Raw genomic sequence first — 22194 nt, forward strand, 5'->3', positions numbered from 1 at the left:
TTTTATTTTTTTTTATCAAAATAAACTAATCTCAAACTTAATACTAAAAGAGATCTGTTTCATTATGGCTATCAGTAAATTTATTAGTAAACCATTGAATTTAACAGCATTTTATCGAAGAATAAAAAATTCTAATAAATTTAGTGTTTTCTTCTTACATATAAGATATTAATCTGATCGCTGTTTTATCGTTTGTCAAGAAAAAATAAGACTAAGCAAACTTAGTTGAATTTATCAGTATTTCCTCTGAAATTTTTTAAGTACATTGCTAATAAATTTAGCATTTTACATATGTAAACCACTTATAAGATTAATATTTTATTTTGTTAATTTAAAGATATAAATATTAAATTTGATAGCAATTTTATCAACATATTACTAGGGCCGTCAAAACAATCGAGCTCGGCTTGAGCTCTACTCAAACTCAATTCGATAAGGTTCGATCAAGTTTGGCTTAAAAATAGGCTGAGTTAAGTTTGATCCTGAGCCGACTCGAAATATATATATTTTGATTGCTTATAGTTTTTTGACACAATTATCTTTGTTGCTTGTAATTTATATTTTAATTCAAGTCTAAATCAATTCAAGCTTGGTGAGGCTCGAAAATAACTTAAATTGATATAGTTTAAAATTGCTAATTAAGCGGTTTGGCTTGAGTTTGAAATACGCTCGAATTAAAATTATTTCAATTCAATCTTGATCGGTGAGTCAGGCTCGAAATTAATTTTAATCCAAGCTTGATCAGATCGGACTCGATCAAGCTCGGCTCGTTTACATTACATCCATACATATTATTGATAACTATAGTAAAATAAATCTCTTTTGATATTAAATTAGAGGGTAATAGGTTCTCGTTAAAAAATTTGAGACAAGACTAATTTGGTCAAAGAGTCCCTAATAATAACACTTTCTTATTACTGCCAAAGATATTTGACTCAGAATAATATCATTTAAACCTTCTCACAAGGTTAAATCTAGCTGCATTCTAGAATGCTGCTGCACCTCTTTCCCACCAAAAATTCCATGGATTTTGACTGCTGTATGTAATTCCTGTAAATATTTTTGCTTGCTCTATAATGAAGTAACTAGGATTATTACTATTTGCACTGAAAAGAAGAATAAAAAAAAAAAAAAACTACTCAAAGATGAGAAGATTCAAAGGCATAGGCAACAGTTCTTCCACATTAAGAAGTTGATGGGAAACTTTCCATGAAAGAAAAATGATCTACAGCATCGAGTATTTCCTTTCCTTGATTATTGGATTAAGCCCTGTTGATCTTCAATCTATCGCTTGTTCTCCTTGCGAGGTGGAACTACACTATACTTCCATTCCAAGATTCTCATGCAATTAAATCAAAAGCGTTGGTAGGAGATGGAATAAATATGTCCATTAAAAATAATCGTGCTTAGATCCCCATATAATATATATATATACATGACCTCTTTTGAGTTCTCTCTTTCCAATGTTTTACTTATTCTTCCCGAGTATTGAGACTAGTTATGAGTTATTTATTTACTTATTAATAACACCATAAAACGGTTTTACTTAGCGGCGACGACAGAGAACACCAGTCGACCTGAAGAAGAACCCTAATTTTTCACCCTTTCCACTTTCCAAGAATTCGGTTGGACCCGGTGTAGATGGACGAAACCTTAGCTTCTGATGCGATCAGGAAGCGCCTCAACCTACAAAGCGAGGTTCTTCTCCTGCTCTTTTTCTCGGCGTTCTTCTTCAAGTGTTTTGTCATCTCTTACTTTTGTGGAATTTGGCCTTAATTTGAAAGATCTTTGGAAGGAATTGTAGTTAAGGAGTCTATGATCCAGTGTGCGTGGGGATGGAAATGCGATGAGAAAATGGTCCTCTTGTAGGTGAAGGTGGATGCTTGCGAATTATAGGTAGATTGAGAAGACGGTGAGGAATAATTTACAATGTGAGAGGTGATGCTTTTGTATGAGGTTAGCTTATGCTAAAAAATGTCCTCCTTTGGCATGGGTCTTCTTGTTTAAGCTCCTATTAAGATTTCATGCCCTTGAAGACAGCTGAGATTGTGAGGGTGGTTTTAGTCCTAAACCTTGAACAGATGGGTACTTCAATTGCTAATGTTCGTTAGGATGTCATTTGATATTTTTCCAGTTCACAGCGATAAGATTTTATGCCCTCTCCCTCGAACAATTCTTCTACTTCCGTTATTTCCTTTGACGTCTTTCTCTGTCTGAGTTGTTATATGTAGGATACATTTGTAGTTGATTTAGACTTGGTATAACTTGACTCTTAGAACTTTCTAGTCTCAGAGACTGTGACCTTATATGATTTATAATTTCTTTAGTTTGACAGAAGATATGGACTGATACAGAATGGCACTCAAATCTTGCCTTACATGTGCAAATCTTGGTTAACTCATTTAGTCAATTCTTCATAATTCTATCTTTTCAATCGGACTGCCAAAGAATGTAGGTCACTAGCCCTCACCAATGTGGGATCTAGGGAAGGCAACACATATACAGCCTTACTTCATTAATAGAGAGGTTGTTTCCATTACAAACTCGTGCCATCAAGGACTTGATGAACTACTAGTAAGTGTTACACCAAGTGATACTCTTTCTCAATCAAATTATCTTATGAGGAATGTAAGTCATAAATGAAAATAGAAATGTAGATTTATTTGATTAATCAATTTGTTACCGACTAGCTTAAGTGGTTAGGCATTTGTGATTTTTATCTTTTTATATTTGATTAATCAATTAGTTATCAAATACTATAAAAGCTTAAGTTGTTAGGCATCTGTGATTTTCATCTTTTTATATTATAACACTCTTTCTCATTTCTAGGCTTAAGATATTTTTATATAAGCTCGGGAAGCAGACTTGACTTGAATAGGTGAAGGGTTTTTTTAACATTCATTTTATTAAATAGACAAGTTAGGTTTGGCTGGTAGCGAATTTAGGATTTTATGTTCTACTGCCATGTTAACTCACCAACTACTCTAAACTGTTACAACACGGTAGCTTTAATTTTTTTATATTCTAACACGGTTTTATATTAGCTCCTACTGACATTCAGATTCAAGCAAGAATTATGCACATGTCTCCTTAGGTTGCTTTTTCTGCTTGATGATGTGCAAAGTTTGTATGCAAGAGGAATTTAAAGTAATTCTTAGGGCCCCTTTATTTTTCAAAACGAAGGTATGTTGATATAATTCTTTTTTCTATTAAAAGAATAGGGTTTCTGGGGGTTGCAGGAATGTTTTGTGTTGTATGGGTTGTTTGAGATATATTTAATATTTTTGGACATGTATTAAATTATATTTAGATGTTGTTTAGGATATCTGCTCTCTCTATCACATAAAATGTGCAGTAACATCTCCAGAAATTCAAATCTTCTTTTATCTACGACACATGTCTTTAATTTCAAAGCGTGATAATGCCGTCGCTGAGACTCAAGTTTGCAGTGCATTTCTACTAGGACGTATGTTCATTATCATCTTGAGAATTTTGTTCTTAATTGTTGTGCTAGGTTTTGAAGTGGCTAGTGGATTTTTCCAAAGAGCTGGAAGATAGGTCAAAGAGTACTGCAGCAGAAATAAATGGACTGTTGGACGAGGCGGGAATTATGGAGATAGACATGAAGAATACTGTTATTTCTTTTAACAATCTTTCGTATGATCGGTTCATTGACCATGCAAGTAGTAATCCTGATTCTTAGTTCCCTAATAGTTTGTAGCTTCATATTTCAACAATTTAAAGAATAAGTAAAGTTAGCTTGTTCACAAGTTACATTACTGAAAATCCGCTTTCACCAAATTCCTTGACCCAGTATTATACATGTCCAATTTGTCATTTGATTTCTGTGTCATGGACATAGATGAGTTAGACTACTATGATAGTATGGTTGACAGCAAAGTTTATGCATTATATACTTCTGCCCTAACTTATATGTGCTTAGTACAGATGCCATGGCTTGTTGACTTTTGCAACTCTTATCCCTTTTTTTGTAGAAGATTAGAATGACCATCGGAGCCTGTTTTCATATTGATTAAGGACATAAAATGTGATAATATTGTACTTATTATCCTTTGACTCTAAAAGTCTTTTCATTTCTGATTTGCAGAAAGTTTCTGATGAAGATGATATGTCTTCAAATAAGGAGAATAAAGAGGCTTCAGGTCAACTGCACATCCATGCTCAGGATTATGAACTCGATATCTTACCGAGATATAAGGAAGCTTTATCTTTGGGCCTCACATCTTGTAAGAATCACTTGGAAAATAAAAGCTGTTCAAGCAGTTCCATTTTTACAGTAAGTTTGTATTACTTGCAAAGGATATCTTTGACTTTTCTTCTAATCTAAAGCACAATAACTTGATTTTTCCCTATTTTACCAGTTATTGCCAAGAGACTGCAGACTTTGATGTATAAATCATTAAATTGAGAAATAACTAATAACTAATATAAAGTGATCATTCGATATTTGGATTTTGTTTTATCTGATGTATCTGTTTGTAAATATGATACATGTATATCTCAAATACAAAATTGTTCATTTGTTCTAAGACCTGTCAGTCAGTAAGTTATATGTGCTCCTCATGACCTCATCTAATTCCACGGATGGCCTTAGGTTCCACTACATAGATTAACATAACTAGGTTGATTATTTGCTTTTAATTTGTTCTTTGTTGGTACTAGATTTAAGCAGTTCTTACCCCATATGATTTCTATTACTATTTTTAATTTTCTCTACTGTTTTGAATTTTGAAGACTATGTCAGCCCACAGTATGCTTCCACATGTTATTGGTTCAGAAGAATATATTCATGATAACACCTGTGGCTTGACAGGTAGGTTTACTTTATCTCGTTAATATGCACAAGGTGATTTCCTCATTCTTCCTGAACAAATTTTCTGTTTATGTGATTGAATTCTTGTTTCTTTTATATAAGATGACTTCACATCACCGAACTTGCCTGATGATTTTAGCTGGGTATGGGAATTCAAAAGTATTTCTTCAGATGCAGAAGCTCCTGATTTATTTGGCTCTCACATGCTTGGGATGCCACATGGTTTTAACAAGGTCGCTTATGGTTTGCTTTACTGTTATAATATTGGATGGATTTATCATGTCATGTTTTAGAAGTTCTCTTGTTGAATATTTATGTTCATTGATGCAGCTATTAGTTTAGAACATAATTACTGAGTGTTGAAATAATTTAAATAAAAAATAACCAATTATTAGTTTATTGCTAATATGGAATGTATCTTGTTGAATTTACATAATTCTAACAGAAAGGAATAGATCTATCTATGCTGATTATATCCAGCTGATTGACTTAAAAAAATGGAACTTGTTTGCTTATGTTATGCTGGTACATGGTCATATTTCCTTTCTTTAACTTTTAAGAAGCAATGAAGTTATGTTAGAATGGAACTTATGCTCTTTCTTGCTCGATTACTTTATTGGCACATTAGCAGTTAATAACACATACTATCTTGGAGTATGATATTTAATATTTTAGCTATATATTTGGTTATAATTTTAAATACTTATAATTCTAGTTCGATACTTAGGTATTACCTACTTAATGGAACTAAACTTCCCTTTTACAGAAGCAGAAAGTTGATATGTCCCGTAATAATTAGACTTAAACAGATAAAATATTTGTTTTGCTAATATTATTTAGACCTAGTCCATTTCAAATCTATTCTCAAGTTAATCTAGGCTCAATCAAAACCTAATAAGTTGACTGGTTGGTAATGTGTTGGTCATGAAATGAGAACCAGAGATTAATTTGATCAGGAATGGAGCTAAAATTGGAGCAGTGGCACTTGTTTAAACCCGAATTAACCAGCTGAAAACTAGTTAGGTCTGTTGTGTGGTCTAGTCCATTAATTTATTCCACAAATCTGGCCCAACAGGGCGAGAAAGAAGCTAACCTATATTCTACTTTTAAAACACTGACTTGGTTAATGCTAGACTGAACCCTTATCTCACCAGCCTTACTTTGAAAATGGAATGTTCGTCAACTTTGTAAAGTCATAATAGTTTTAAGACATAAGGCCTGACCAAAATATGATTAACTTGAAAAACCAATACTCCAATAGTTTTTTTCGGGGAAATAATGACGATATTTTGGTCTGGATGGGGTTTGGGTTGTTCCATGCAGATATTCATACTTAACCTTGTTCTGCAATCCACTTATCCATGACACATTTCTGTTTGTCTGCGCAAATCACTAATCCCATCAAAACTGAGGCTTATCTATGAATCAAACTGGATGCCAGAGTTTTGAGGCATATCTATGAATCAAACTGGATGCCAGATATCTAGCAAGAATTATGGTTGTTTGGAATGTTTCCACTGATCTATCCTGATAGAAAGAAGTTCCTTCCTAGCTTGTAGTAACTGGTAAAAACATTTCAAAGCTTGGACAAAGGAGAAAATAAATATAAGGAAGTAAGAGGAGGAAGGAGAAGGTATGTGAAACCACCTTATACAATTAATAAGCACTATAAATCATACAACTGTCAATATAATTGTTAGAAAGTTATTCTCAATTTCTCATTAGATAGTCACCAACATATCTAACCAATATTTTTAAGAGTCACATGCTCATTATTTTTTTTATTAGTGTTAACCTAGAACTATTATGAAGATGAATAATGTCAATACACCATGTGAGATTATGCCCGATTTCTTATAGATAGTAATTCTTAGCAAATATGGGATCTCATTTTAGTATTCATTTGGTTTATGCTAATAATGCTAGTAGTTTTTCAGCTTTGCTTATACAGCTTTCTTGTTCTGCAGTTTTGATCTTATCTTTTCTGTTTCAGGATGAGACCGAGCCGTTGGTATCTGCTGCATTAGATTTTAAAGCGATGCTCGAGGCAGCACTTCTTAATCCTTACAAATTTTGTATGTAATTCTTCTTTGTCCTTTAAAATGTTAGTAGATATGCCACAAAACATTATGTGACTCCATTCCTAGACTCTTCTTTGCACTAAATAGACATTTTTTTTCTTCTTATTATCAGTAATAAGTTAATTATTTTGTAATATAGCTGCTTTTTAGTGGTGACCCAAAGTACTGTTTTTTAAGCTTCCTGGTACCTAATATGAACTACTGTAATTATGGATTTTCATTAAATTTTTTATGCTTTTGATGTTCGTGACGAAGATTGCATCAATGCAGAGACACTAGAGTTCAGACCAGGTAACATAGAAGATATATTCTTCAAAGTTGGAATTCTTGTTATAACATGCACATTTTCCAACCTGTACATGTCCTTTTGAACTTCTATAGTCATCTACATTTTAATTCTCCTATTTTATTATTTGAATTCTCTCAGTATTTTAATTGACTATGCTATGGTTTTATTATTTTATTAAAGGAGTCCAGAACTTATGGTTGTAGATGTTCTGGTTTATTGTCAAAGTTATCTCCATACTTCATAGAAATCTTAACTATACTATTTCCATATATCTTGTGTAGATGACGAGGAAAGTGTTTTGGCACATGATGCTTCAACTGATAACAAGACTTCTGCTCAAACAGAAAAGAATGTGGTTAGTTTGCATGTTTCCCTGCCTATACTTGTGATTTCTTATTTCTCTTGTTTTTTTATTTCTTTTAATGTTAAAATTTGGGGAACTTATGCAAGAAGATGACAACATTTGAAATACTGAAGTTCTGTAAAAAATTAAGCGAACATAGAAGCATGTTTGGTTCATATTGTCATGACTAGAAAATGTCCTTCCCTGAAAAGACCTTTATCCATCCACTTCTTTTAATATCTTGGAATCTGGAAAATATTTTCTTTATTTTTATCTTAATATGAGGAAATGCTTTTCTAGATTTTCTTTCTTCTTAAGCCATTTTTAGGGTCCTTTTTCTTTTCAAGTACTAGAAATGGTAATGAGGAACAGCTTCCAGCAAGTCAGACGTAAGAAAGGTAAATTTTCTTTTTCTGTTGACATCCTTTGTCCTCATAAACCATGGAAATTTCCATTGTTGCCTAACATACTTTCAAAAATATTTAATTAACTAAAATTTCTGGCAACTTAATAGATTATTTTGTAGCTGAGATGCAATGGTGAGATGGAGACAATTTGTAGATTATGGTTATCGAATACTCTAATAAAGTCTTCTTCTATCTTTAGAGGAACTTTTGTAGGGTTGCTCCTAACTTGGGTAAGTAAAAAGTATTTAATGTAAGGTCAAGTGTTGGCATTTCTTTTCCTAAGACTTCCTCTTATGTTTCCCCTCCCTCTTAAGGTACCTTCTCCCTTAATAATCACTCCTTGAGACCTTTGTGTTGTACTCTGGACATCCTAATCAACAGTTCAGTGCTATTTGTAAGATTTGTTAACCTTATGTGATAAATATTTATTCACAAGTTAATTGCTGGCAATTGTTACTCAACAAACTTACAGAGGTATAAATGAGTTCTGGTGTCTGGAAAGCAAATTTGATTAGTACTAGTTATTGTATTTTTTTAGCTTCTGTATTATTATCTCTAAGTTAATTGCTGATGAATGACAGAATACAGTTATGTCAAGAGGGCAAGAAGATGTTTCATCTGATAGTTTCCAACAAGAAGATGTTAAAGAGGAGGGCCTGACTTACGCCAAATATCCAGAAGGTCATGCTCATGAGCTCTATCCTGGGTTGATCACAGAGAGCCTATTTGATGCAGAGGATGAGCCCGTCTCTCTTGATCAAAAGGAGTCTGCTGACATGTCTGCCTCAACGTCGTGTTCCACATCTCAGGGTGAAGGCACAGTTGATTCTGCTATCCCCGCTGAAAGCACTCTCTCAAGAAATGATCAATTTTCTACTGATCCTAGCAAGATAATAGTACATACTGGCACTGGCACATTCGTAAGCACTAGTGAGATAGGAGATGGAAAGAAAACACCAGAAGAAAAACCTATTTTACATGAGGACGAATCTTCTGAGGGTTGAACCTCTGTACCACATGAACTGAAAGATCATGCAGCAATGTTATCTATTATCCTTGCAATGACAGTGGGGCTGTCTTCACCTCAAAAAGATGACAATGGGGCTGTCTGTGAAATAATGTGTTGGTTATACACTTTTTCAATAATAGAAGGAAATCTGACTGCAAGGATGAGGAAATAAGGACTCGTGGCCTTTATTTGATGATCCGAGTTGCTTGCTGACAATTTCATCGATTAGAGGGTTCATAAACAAGTAATTGCTGTCTTGAACTGCCGACTCACTGAATATATAGACAAGTTGGGATTAATGAGGGAGGAGCGACTATCAGAAGCTAACAGTGTCTTGTCTTGACAGGACTGTACCATTCAATTGAACGAGGGGTATGAGCCACAGCTGCCGTTGTACTGATAGTTCATTTGCCTTGTAATCTAGACTTGTTAAGTTTGGCTTTCTTCGATTTTGGAATATTTGTCAAAGTCTAATCTTTCATATAGTGCTAGGAATTCGGCTTTTAAGTTGGGGTGGGTGCTAACAGGGTGTAATTTTAAGAGTTTATTACTATACTTACATGTACATGTGAAAGGAGTTCAGTTTTATGTTTGATATAACATTCTGGTGATTCCAGCTTCTTCAAACTGTGACCTGCCTACTTGAAACTGTTACCTATTATTTAGTGAAAGGGTTTATAAAATAAAGGGTAAGCATTGCAGTACAGTGGTCAGCTCCTATTATTTCTTCATTTTTTTCTCGCTAGATTGTTGTGAAGTACGAATTTGGTCCGCTACGACCCATTTTTACAGAGGACCAACCTATATATTGGAATCATTAGCTAGGCAAACTACGGATCTCTTAAACTGATAAAATAATTTAAAAAAGGGGAGATATTTATATTTAACAACATATTTTTATTATTTGCAGTTTATTTACCCTTTGTATTTTCAATATATGCAAATCATATTTTATACTTCACTAAATATTTGCAGAACATACTTGTCATTAGATCCATCGACCAAATCTAATCAAACTCCTAAGTCATCAATTAACTATACTTTGTCATTAGTTCTCAAGAATGTTGAATGGAATGTAGGAATGTCGTTTCAACTGAGGAGAAGAGAGTTGAAAGCCATGTATGTAGTCTCCCAATTTTTTTGTTCTTCTTCTTCTAACTTTGAGACTTTTGGCTAAAAGGATGAGCATCATTATGCCTTAGAAGAAGATGTAGATAAGGATATTTTATTAGGCAAATGGTCTGAACTATATAGAATATTTCCTTTTTATGACATTTTCCCTAATCTACCTCAGGGTGTTCTTCAGATATTTGTAAAATTACAGGACGTAATTTGCAAATATTAAAAGTAGTAGGTATAAACTGTAAATAAATAAAAAGGTAGGGTGTTAAATGTAGATTTCCCTGAAAAAAAGTAATCCCCCCATTAACGTAACGACGATTCGACAGTCAACAATGGTGGCCGCCTGAGAGCAGAGCGAAAAGAGTGAGATGGGAATCTTCGAAACGCTCCACTCGACGACGGAGGCTATCCGGGGGCGATTGCCGGACCCAACACCAGCGAAGGACGTTACGGTCTCGGCCGCCAAATCTGTCTCCGCGGCAGCCGGGAAAGTCGGCGGGGTAGCGTCCGATCTCGGAGCAGTCTACCGTATCTCCGCCGACTACGGGTGGGGGGCCGTCTCCTGGGTTGACCGCACCGTCCGGGTTGATGGTTCTCGGCGGATTCATGAGGCGATGCCCGATCACGACGGTTGGGAGCGGATCGGACGGACCGCGTGGAGGATTGCCGATCACGCCATCGCCGAGGCCACCAGGCCCTACACCGGTGTAGTAATCTCATCTCATCTCATCTAATTTATATAGGGTTTACGAAATTTAGATATCTTAGAAGGATCAAAATGCTAAAATGATTCTTTTTTTGAAAAAAAGAAAGGTGGGATTCCGGCTTATAGGTACCTGAGGGAGGAGTGGTCGAAGGGCGGAGAAGTTCGAACCCCGCCGGTGAAGGACAAAGCAGTGGAGGAGGAGCTGCAGGCGCTTCGGAAAAGGGTGGAGATCATGGAGGCGTTGGTGAGGGAGGGTGGTGGTGGTGGGGCCGACAAGGCATCGGAGAAGCCCGAGGACGTGATCAGAGAATTCATGGCGAAGGGATTAAACGTGGTAAGAAAAATGAACAAATCTTAAAAGTGAAGTCTTCACTTTCTCCCAGCCAGCATAATAATAGCATATAACTGAATTGGGAACTAATATGGCGATAGTAAGTACTGAGTAACTACTGTGGTTTTGGATTGTGTAATATAATATCACCTTATCCTAGATTGGGTTTGATGACTCGTTATATGGTATTTAATCTAATCTAATCTAATCTAATATATTTGGTGAAGTGCTTGTTATGATATCAAAGCAAATCTGTTCCATTTTCCGCCAACTAGAGTTCCAAGTAAAATCTTGTCCATATAGAGCCTAGTAGAAATGCATCCCAGCAAAAATGTTGTATGTAGAGTAGCAGGAATATTGAACATAGAGAACTAGAGATTACTAACTTACTAACTAGGGAGAAGATAGAGAACAATGTTAGAGATGTGGCTGGATACACAAAATTTGGAGGTCAAATAGAGGTGGTTATGGAGATAGGGGGTTTGCCGCAGACCAGGAGCATATACAACATGAGTCTCTTTAACTATCCGAGATCGACGACTGTCATTGTTTTCTGTGTTTGAAAAAGACAAAAGGAAAACCTTCTTCAATCATCAAGTTTGAAGCTAACTAGGTGAAAACAACAGAAGAAGAAAGAAACAGATTATTAGAGACATGTCCTCCTCTAAATAAAACCACATAATACTGATATCAGAAATATGCCATCTGAATGATGGATTTCAGACTACATCTGAAGGAAAATAAGGCAGTGTGATGCTTCTGACTTTTGCTTCAGTCATTCTTCTTCTCAAATTTGGCCCTGTCAGCTCCACTATACGGCGCGGCATTATAAGCATACTGCTGGATGACAGAGAAGATAACCATCTCAAGAATTACCAAGACATTCTGAATTGCTTCCTGGATATGCTCTACATCCAACCAGAAATGATGGGATCGAATAACTCCTGCAGCAGCTAAGACGTCGAGAGCAATTCCCTGCACAAAACGTTGTTCAACCCTTCAATTTCTTTCCTTTCACAATCGACACGCAAAGGCTTCTGTTATGTATAAAAATATGCAAGAATATATTCCACATCTCCCACCATTGTTTCAGTCTCAACACAAACAGATTGGCGTTGCTTAGTATGCTGTTAGAGCAAAATCAATCCAATGGGTGGAATAATGATTGGTTATCTTACTATTTCGAAAATCTATCAGGAAGTTCTCAAAAATCTGAAATAGCTTTCCATGGTACATGACAGTGTTTGTTCCTTGTGCTGTTTACCAAGGATCAATCACTTCATCCTTTAACTTTATAATTCTAAAAGTTCATTCAGACCTTGAAATCTATTAAAATTTAGACATTAGGTGAATGTTAGAAGATCATGAGAAATAAGATGTAAACAAGTACCTGCCAAAAGCAGAAGAAGACAATCCCTTTGATGCAGAGGAACTTTGCCAGAGGATTATGTGGTGCCAACTCCTTTGCAAACACATGGTAGAAGATAACCAAAGCATATAACGCCACGGAAACTGAAATGTTCAGTATGATGGTGAAAGTCCAGCTGATCCAACTCGGATACAGTCCGAGAAGCTGAAGTGTTATCATTAGAACAGAACAGATGGGCCGAATGACAACAAATTGCCATGTCCAGTACTTAAGAAGCTTCAACGAATGATGATCTAGACGGACAGTATGAGGCTGCATTCCAGATATATCTCTTGATATTAGCAGCTAAGATACAATAACGGAACTAGTGGAAACTAGAAACTAGTATTGAAATAAACTAGTAACAATCTTCCGTAGTTAACAGGACTGAGCAATTCTTCTTGGGAATAATGATGATTCTTTACATGAATGTAAGAGCTAGACAGCATTTGATAGACAGATTAGATATCTTGAACCCAGCAGCCATCTTTTAAACTCAAGATATGAAATGTTGCACAAAATTAACGTCACCTTTTGCGGGCTGAAGCACCTGCACGGTTCATAGATTTCTTAACGGAGTAGGATGAAGTAAACATCTATAAAAAGGGGAAGTTTCAGACATAGATGGAAACTGTTAAATACACAAGCCCATGATTGACGAAGGAGCAAATTTGGTATAAAAGTTGAGGAACATAACACCCAATTCATGTGGCTGAATGCCTACCACAATGTTATACTCATTAGTCAATTGATTGCAATCTAAACATCAGCTCTACAACCAACTAATTCTTGAACAATGCCATGGTTCAGAAGGTATCCTTGCCCAAAAGTTTATGATATCTTCTCCTAAAAAAAAGACTTTCCCATCCATTTTTAGCACTCTATTCATATAAATGTTGTAAAAAAAAGGTGGGCATCTATTTTTATCATACTTTTGAGATTGAAACATACCAGGAAAAGAGAGAAAGGGAAAGAGTGATGAATCTCCCTTCCTTTGATTTCGTCAGGAACTATATTCTTACTGATAGAGATATTTAAATAGCTATACATCAATGCCATGAACTTAGCAATCACCTGCGCATAATAAAAGGAGTAGATAAAGAAATTTATCCGGAAGTCTTCAGAAATAATATGCATACATCAAATGCTCTAGTTTAGAAAAATGTGGCTCACCAGTGCCTCATAACATTCTTTAATAGAGTCTAAGAATGTGAAGAAAACTTCACTTCCTTGGATGTCTAGCAAACCAGCAAAGGAATCAATGGCATACAATGGAGCCATTAGTATGATGACAATTATAGCCTTCTGTTCCTTTGGATTTTTCCAATGGAAGAGATGGTGCGATATCAACTGTACTGTAAAAAGAATCGAGAGTACCACACAGCATGTTGTCCCTAGCAGAGTCAGAGTCTTGGGATCCATTCTAGTTAAATCCATCTGGGGAAAAAAAATGGTTTATTCATCAGGAAGTAGAACTGCAATGTGTAGCCATATCAGAATCTTAAGATATATGAAGAATTAACAGTAACAACTGCACACCAAGCACAAGAAGGGTACAGGTAACATAGCCTATTTTTTACATTCCTAGCAATGGGTTTAAAGCTCTGATGAAGATAATCCACTCTTAAACTTAGATCAATCTAAAAGTAACAATAAGCGTGAAACATTGTTAGTTAATCCAAAAGCACAGATTTTTCATTGACTGAGACTTTGAATCACAATGCGGTCAAGAATCATCAAGGACACATTCTATCTTCGGATCATGATGAAGAAGAAGAATTTTCGGGCACATTTCCATCATTCATCTCGGCTTCCAAAAACTAACCAAGGCCGTTATGGCTACTACATGTTAGTAAATAAGTCTAAGGAAAGAATCCAACTGAGGCCCCTAAAACCAAGGCAAAACCCAACCCAACACGATCAATCTCTACAAAATACACACCTTGTGGCTATTTTCTCTTCTTCAGTTCAATGCGTAGCAAAATAAAAAGTCTTTCTGGAATAAAAAGCAAAGAAAAAGATGAAGAAATCATACACTGATTCCAGTACGCGATAAATAAACGACACTACTTACCAGAAGAGAGATAGAATAGAGGTTGGTAGGTGAAATGGTGGTCGTGGCTTGCTAACAAACCGGATATTTTATAAATAAATAAATGAATACTGGACGACTACCGACACCTCTACTCGTGTTTCTCATCTCATCTCTCTCTCTCTCTCTCACTGTTTCCAAAGCTTTAAAAATGACTAGTAGAAGAAGAAGATGGTTCGTGCTATGGAGATGAAGAAATCGGCGCCGTATTCATCTTTAGCACCGACTGCATATGCGGCATCCTACGGTGTTGCGTCGTCGCCGAAATCTCCATTTGCTTCACCACATGTCTACTAATTTTTCACAGGTTGATATCATTAATCAAGTTATTCCTAGTCGCAAAAGATGAGAATTTTGAAGTCCCAAATCTTCTCTTATGTTCGATCTTGCAAAATTTGCGAGCGCACGAACATGCAGGGATTATAGCCAATTGGGCTTTGTAATTTGGAAGATCCAATCCACTTAATCTACCAGTTCTTATTTATATATAAAAAAAAATGATCAGCTTTATTTGTATAACAATATACAAGTAGATAGAATCATTTCCCTCATCATCTATATATTGATGCAAAATTTCCTTTACTTGAGTTGCAAACAAGACAAGAGATCTTTCAACCTTTGAAGCAAATGGATACAAATCCAAATTAATGAAGAAGTTCGGTACCAGTTCTTTGTTCACAGTACTGAACAACACCATGCTTAAAGATCCAATTAAGTATGAGTATGCACGGCAAATTAAGCGAGTTTGACTTCAAGCAAGTCCAAGTGCAGATCTTTAAACTAATGTTATTTTCAGCTTCGATCGAAAATGAAACCAAGGTTGTAAAGTAGTTGAATATTGGAAGAAGTGGACTGCAGGAGAGTTCTCACTCTATTTTAAACTGTTTCGATCTCGGATTACATTATTAAAATGTAGCCAAGTTCACAAAATCATGTGCCATTTGCTTGCAGATAGCAGAGGTGCCAATTTTGCCAAAAGCTGGAAGCCATTTTAATCAGTGTCAACTAAGCATCTGTAAAGTTTTGTTTTACTTCCAGAAAATTAAGAAAGATGAACGATAAGAGTAGGAATACTACATCGATCTTTCTTAGGTGAGTAATCTCATGTCTCTGTCCTCTGTCCCCTGTCCCCAAAGATTACTGGAGCAAACTCAAACATAGGAAATTTTATGAATTTGATACAAAATTTAAGCACAAATTTAAGTGAGGTCTACTCATTAGTAATATAATACATTAATGGTAGAATAAAAGAGTCAGAAGAGTAATTTAATATTATATATTCACTTATTTAAAGAGAAATAAATAAAAATTAACTTTGAAGTGTTTATCATGACAAAAAAACAAAAAAGTGAGTTTAGTTCATATTAATTATTTTGGTAGTGTATATAAAGTATCAAATTTTATTTAGACTTTGGGTGCTAAGGAATACTTATTTTTATGAATAAAAAAAAAATCTATACAAATCAACTCATTATTTTGATTTAGTTTGTGCACATTGTCAAGTCCATTTCATGACTAGATATATTATTTTAATCAGGTTTTATGACTGTTCAATCAGATTATTGTTATAACCAACATTATATGGGACTAATAAAGTGTCTAGAATTAAGGCCACAGCATCTTCCCCATTACTTCATCAAGTCAATCCCAGAGGCATTTAATTATTTTCCTCCCAACCATGCACAGCTTCTTTATTGCCACATGGTTACTCTGCACTGCCCTCAACTGCTGCATCTCACATTAATTCATCTCCAGGCCCATCTTCTATACTCTCTCTCTCTCTCTCTCTCTCTCTCTCTCTCTCTCTCTCTCTCTCTCTCTCTCTCTTTATATATATATATATATATATATATATATCTATAAATAATAGCCTTAAAACTCCATGAGTGGACCAGTCAAAGGAAATTAATTAAACAGTGCTGCATGTCGATCGTGATTTGGTGGCAGAAATTTTTAATTAACTAGACAGGAATTAACTGACAGAAACCAAATATAAAGATAGAATGGATACACCCCCATCTTTTTTTTTTTTTCTATTAACTTCTTCGAAATACTACATTGGATACTATATAACAATCTGATACACAAAAAATATAAGGGTAGACTATTATCTTTTTAATATAAGTTATATACTTAGCTTAAACTTAGACGGCACTACGGATAGAGCATATCATCAAACCTAAGTACACACGTAAAAGAAAAAAACTTTGATAAGAGCCAAAAAAATTTTAAGTGAGGCTATGACCATGATTCCACTGTGTTTGGATAGTCTAAGAATCGGCATAGATGTTACATCTCAACTGCATGGGAAGTTGCTTGACATAGATCTTCGTCAAATCTAGCTATTAGCTATAATTATAGATGATGACAAGATTACGTGGGACGTGAACTCATATACGTGACCTACCTAGCAGTAATGGAGGGCTGGACCTAACTAATTAATTAGAGTCAAGAGTTAGCTAAATGTCACAAGCAAGTGATTAGTATCCCATTGGCCAGTTAAGCAACAAGTAATTGATAACTTAATTGTGAATAAAATTAAGAGCCATTATCACCTCAAATCCATCACTTATCACCAAACCACCCATCTCAACCTTAATTCATAGGTAGGCTCTCATTAATTGGTCGGTTGAAAGTGATATTTAATTTCCTACACATAGGTAAAAGTTAGTGGTAATTAAAACCCATCGATATTATTACGTTTCGTTCTCTCTTTTTTTTCTTACTGTTACAGTGTTACTATCTTAGAAGTGATTCAAAATATGGTATGTATAATTCTTAGGGTGCCTCAAAATAAAGGTCCTCGAAGGCATAATTATTGACTTTTACCTAACTTAACTAGCACTTGTCTACTTTGTAGTGAACAAAGGAAAGTACATGTTGATATTTACATAGCAGTAAAATGACTCTTTTATCTAATATTGCATCTTTTTAAACTCTCGTATTCTGTTGATCACATGAGAGCATTATTGTTATTTTCAAAATATTGATCTATACATAATACTTATTTTTCTATAAATATCATTTATGTATCTTAGTTTTGCAAATAGCTACCTATAAGAATTACCTTGATGCAGAAAAAAAAAAAAAACTATATTTCCCCCTTATTTACAATTTGGCTCTTGTTTTTTTTTTTAAACTATATACACAAAACCACATGGTATATTAGATTTAGGTGATTATTTTTTTCTTTGTTACAAGTAGATTTACAAATATGTTAAAACAAGGAGAAAGTTCTTTTATGTGATCTAGAGAAGATGCCGACCCTAATAATTTTGCTAAAATTTCTCATTTCTCCTCTTCTAGGAGAGGATTTCATTGCCACGGTTGTCAGCCTTCTTTTCCCTTATCCAGCCATTTTGGCCATGAGGAGAAAAGAGAAGAGAGGTCTTTCTCGTCCCTCATGAGATCTCCTCTTCTTTATCCTTTTCTCCTTCTTCCTCTCACTCTCTTTTTCCTCATTTTATTCTACTCTCGTCTTAGTTTTCTCACACCTTGCTGTTGAAATACAATAATGATGGGTAGGGCTCCTCCATTCCATAGAAAGCTTGAGTATCGCTCCTCATCCTCCTTGTCGATTTTGACCAAGGGAGGCGAGGCTTATGAGAGAGAGAGAGAAAGGCAACAGTGATTTCAGGGTTACATGAGTTTTTGGTGCTTTTCGTATTGTTCCATTGAATTGCCTTTAGATTTAAAAGTAGAGGATTTTTGCTCTTTTGGACTTACTATTGTCTTTCTTCGGCAAGCCTTCGTATTTGTCACTTATACATATTATTCCCTTCCTCTTTTGTTGGTGACCTATTAGTAGTCTTTATCGGCATTTGCATTGATAGTTCTTATTGTAGCTTTTCTATGAGTTTCATAGAGCTGTGTGTGCTTAGGTCCGCAATTGTTATGATAAAATTGCTAGATGCTGGGCTCTTTGCGCATGAGTTATATCTTTTCTAATATCTTTCTACACTCTTTGAACTTGATATACTATATATATTTTTTGGTTGCTAATGATCACTATGTTGTGGGGCTTATTCAAAGAGTCGTCGCCCTATCTCCCCTATATCTTTCGTATATATTAAGCTTATAATTATCTAAATATTTTTAATGAAGTTTCTTGCTTATGGGCTTTCTCATTTAAATAATATATAAATGAGACAGTTTTATTGATATATTTCATAAACAACCAAACATTACAAACAATTTAGGCTGATTTGCATGAAAGATACACATGATTTTTATTTTTGTCATTTGAGCCCATTTTAGTTTTCTCTTGCAAGTCGGACTCTTTATTTTTTCTTTCAAGTTTGTCATTTTGTCACTTAATGCCTCATTAAATACTGATAAGATACTATAAAAATATAGAGAAGTGTTATAGTACTCTTCTTGTTCTTCCTCCACTCTTACTCATTTTTCTTCTCGTTTTGTATACAAGTCTATCATATTCTAAGAAATGTTGCCAGACTCTTCTTCTCCTTCATCTTCTTTTTCTAACTATAAATCATAGTTATCTTACACAATTCAAAATCATATTTATGCAATTTGAAATTATATTTGCGAACTTCACATTTGTATTTATAAACTTTGTAATTAAATATAACAATATAAAAGATCAAATTGTGTAAAAATTACTACAAATTATGTAATTATAATTACGAAATGCATAAATGTAACTATGAATTAAATTATAATAACTATGAATTGTGTAAAATAACCGTGAATTATAGTTAGAAAAATGAGGATGATAAGAGGTGAGAGAAATACTAACTTATTCAAACATTTGAAAAATTGTTTCATCATCACTAATATCTTGTGTGAAAGTTACCTCTAACAATGTTATGAACCAGATCTGGAATGATCCGAATGTAAGAAAATTATGAAAATTTAAGTGATAGTAGCATTGCAAATTAGGATTTTAATGGCTCTAGTTTCACCTAAATCGAATGTCGGAATAACTAGACTCCAATCCATTGAGCCCAATCTCCACTTAATATAATCTGATGTGACCCGGTTCGCATCAAACAGTGCCTAAATTTTACCAAAAATAATAGGGATGATACTAAAAAGATTACTCTTAAATTGGAGATAAGCAAATGATTTTAGAAATTTGATAGCTAATCCATATCTTCTTAGATTCAACGATCTAGATATGGTTCATAGTTATATTTACAGTCTTATTATGTAAATCACAATTATTTGAACACTTACATTTTTTCTATTTTTCAATTTTATTACACAACTAGCAATTATTTAATAGTTTTATTTTTATGAATATTGTAGTTAGCTTACTTAGTTTCTAGTTTATATTAGTGTAGTTATATTTATTATTCGCAACTTGTAGTCTATTTAATTTAGGTAGTAAATATTTATTGTAGGCCTAGTGCACATCTTGGTTTGACAAAAATAAATAAATAAATAAATAAATAAACAAATAATCGTGTATATTTTACTAAAAAGTCAAATTGTATTAAATGTAGGAAGCGAAGTTAGAAGATAAAAATAGAAGAAAGTTTAACTTGCAGCAAAAACGTGAAGTATGCAGGGGTGATACTAATTATTTTCGGAGCAAATATCTCTAACAAGTAATTGTGTATATATCAAAATTACGTCATAAATAAGCATTTAATCCATCTATGATGCATCTTGCAAACTCATAACTATACCCAATCCAGGAGTATATCAATATCATCATATCATATAGTAAGTAAAGTGTACAAAACCAAAGCTAATAAATCTAATTTCGCGACATAAATATACATGATAAACATTATGATTAAGATTAGAGAGAGAGAGAAATAAGATTAAGAGAGAAGAGAGAAGCTAATATATATTAACGGTAGGACTTGAGGAGGGCCCCGCAGAATGTGCAAATGATGGCACGCCACATCTTCCGGTAGACGGGAAGGTAGCAGAATCGGGTGGCGGTCTCCATGTCGGCGACGCTGGCGCAGCCTCCGCAGCGAGAGCAGATCCCAGCCGCCGGTTTGCTACTCCTCACCATCCGACGCTGGTCAACAAGAAAGCAGAAGAACACCATCTACTACAACTCCCAACTCCCCTCACTCGGTCTCTCTACTAGAAGAGATCTAGAGTACTCCTTTATTATTAATCTCCCAGATATAGAGATGGATGCATATATAAAGGAGGGATGAGGGGTTTGGATGGATGACACGTGGAGATGGGATCATGAGAACCGCGTGGGGTAGACAAGAATGGCACGGAGGCAGACACAGGGGGAGAGAGAGGGAGAGAGAGAGAGAGTTGCATGGGTGTTGGATTAATTAAATAGGGGATATTAATTAAAAGGGATCGAAGTTGGTGTGTGTGACTATTTACTACCTTTTTTATTTATTAGTAAATGAATGTGCGGTAGAAGTTAGATAGGAGGCAGGTGGTGAATGAATTAATGAGGGAGGAATGAATGGGTAATGCAACAATTTCACTGCGCATATCTATTCAGTGGGCAATTAAGAAACGGCTGGTTCCACGGATTTCGCGATCCACCCGGGGGGATTTATTCAACTATACATCTTTAATGCATGATTTTGACGCAGCGATGCATAGATTTCAAGCTCTATCCATCTCCCAACCATATAACTTTATATATATATATATATATATAGAGAGAGAGAGAGAGAGAGAGAGAGAGAGAGAGAGAGAGAGAGAGAGAGAGAGAGAGAGAGAGAGAGAGAGAGAGAGAAATAAACAAAGCTAGTGTTATATAAACCGAGATGCATGCGTTGCGTTGCATTGCATTGATTTCCGTTATACATCGGCAAAACTCGTGTTCTTGTTGGCAACCGTCAAATTTGCAGAGGTTTTAATATCGTGGAAGGTCACACAACCTGCACTCTCTTCTCTCCGGACTAGTCAACATTGCATACACTCTTCATATAATCTATATATGTTGTTCTTTTTTTATATACGACATGTCACAATTAATATTTGTTTCGCCATCTTCATATGTATTTATTTTTCTTTTTCTTTTTTCTGTGCAGGATTATGTTGTGATAGCCAAGCTTATCCATCTTGGTAGGACCCACACGCACTCGTTGGCTGGCTTTATCAGCTTACACAGTGCATGAGCTGGAGGAACAGGTTTTAATAAGTGGGTGGGCGAGTTACTTATACCAGGATTAGGTTGATGTCGAGTCCCCTTTATTCGATCTCGACGCCCCCAATGTCTTTGTACACTTAATGCTCCTTGTCGGCCATCCAGGGCAGCTAGTCTAATGTACGTCTCAATGATATTTATCTTTGTAGAAAAGCCACAAAGAGACTAATCCATTCTTCAACATGAAGTTTGAAAATAGAATAAAACGTCATAGCCGACGGATTCAGCCGTTTGTGCATTCTTAAGAGTTAATCATCAGTTATTATGCTGTATCACTTTTACCCCCTTTCAAGGAGAAAAAAAAAACAATTATAAAACAACCTTCTCTAACCCATTCAAAACCTACTTGAATCTACTTCTAACGTCGTGAGAGAGGAAGAGAAAACAATAAATATTTTTATTTATATAATTAATTAGTTAATTTTGTAATATCTTTTCTAACAAATTTTCTTACTGATAACAAGTAG

The 22194-nt window shown here is 34.9% G+C and overlaps 4 protein-coding genes across 14 annotated transcripts; 2 read left to right on the plus strand and 2 right to left on the minus strand.

The window, feature by feature from the left end:
- Positions 1-1447: 1447 nt before the first annotated feature.
- LOC140796896 (uncharacterized) lies at positions 1448-9590 on the plus strand. Of its 7 annotated transcripts, none has more exons than XM_073150066.1 (9): positions 1552-1698; positions 1796-1956; positions 3515-3679; positions 4109-4297; positions 4756-4834; positions 4937-5067; positions 6828-6909; positions 7486-7559; positions 8536-9590. In XM_073150066.1, exons 2-9 carry the CDS (start codon positions 1942-1944, stop codon positions 8956-8958), a joined length of 1158 nt encoding a protein of 385 aa, XP_073006167.1. In that variant the 5' UTR covers positions 1552-1698; positions 1796-1941; the 3' UTR covers positions 8959-9590. The 7 variants fall into 7 exon arrangements, with proteins under 7 accessions (XP_073006170.1, XP_073006166.1, XP_073006168.1 ...); XM_073150068.1 differs by having other exon boundaries at positions 1557-1698; positions 1805-1896; XM_073150065.1 differs by lacking the exon at positions 1796-1956 and having other exon boundaries at positions 1475-1698.
- Positions 9591-10382: 792 nt separating this feature from the next.
- LOC140797011 (uncharacterized) lies at positions 10383-11348 on the plus strand. 3 transcript variants are annotated; one of them, XM_073150260.1, is made up of 2 exons: positions 10383-10795; positions 10895-11348. In XM_073150260.1, exons 1-2 carry the CDS (start codon positions 10454-10456, stop codon positions 11147-11149), a joined length of 597 nt encoding a protein of 198 aa, XP_073006361.1. In that variant the 5' UTR covers positions 10383-10453; the 3' UTR covers positions 11150-11348. The 3 variants fall into 3 exon arrangements, with proteins under 3 accessions (XP_073006361.1, XP_073006363.1, XP_073006364.1); XM_073150262.1 differs by having other exon boundaries at positions 10383-10792; XM_073150263.1 differs by having other exon boundaries at positions 10383-10790; positions 10899-11348.
- A 277-nt stretch (positions 11349-11625) lies between these two features.
- Positions 11626-14741, minus strand: LOC140797010 (uncharacterized). Of its 3 annotated transcripts, none has more exons than XM_073150257.1 (5): positions 14605-14741; positions 13704-13967; positions 13482-13604; positions 12513-12803; positions 11626-12097 (listed from the first exon to the last, which is right to left on the minus strand). In XM_073150257.1, exons 2-5 carry the CDS (start codon positions 13965-13967, stop codon positions 11894-11896), a joined length of 882 nt encoding a protein of 293 aa, XP_073006358.1. In that variant the 5' UTR covers positions 14605-14741; the 3' UTR covers positions 11626-11893. The 3 variants fall into 3 exon arrangements, with proteins under 3 accessions (XP_073006358.1, XP_073006359.1, XP_073006360.1); XM_073150258.1 differs by lacking the exon at positions 14605-14741 and adding an exon at positions 14566-14602; XM_073150259.1 differs by lacking the exon at positions 14605-14741 and adding an exon at positions 14473-14581.
- Positions 14742-20271: 5530 nt separating this feature from the next.
- LOC140797066 (uncharacterized) lies at positions 20272-20731 on the minus strand. The gene has a single exon (XM_073150352.1). The coding sequence runs from the start codon at positions 20648-20650 to the stop codon at positions 20444-20446; it is 207 nt and encodes a 68-aa protein (XP_073006453.1). The 5' UTR covers positions 20651-20731; the 3' UTR covers positions 20272-20443.
- Between the last annotated feature and the right edge of the window lie 1463 nt (positions 20732-22194).

The sequence above is a fragment of the Typha latifolia genome, chromosome 10, assembly GCF_019914945.1.
Source record: "Typha latifolia isolate L0001 chromosome 10, TyphaL0001v2, whole genome shotgun sequence".
Taxonomy (NCBI): Eukaryota; Viridiplantae; Streptophyta; class Magnoliopsida; order Poales; family Typhaceae; genus Typha; species Typha latifolia.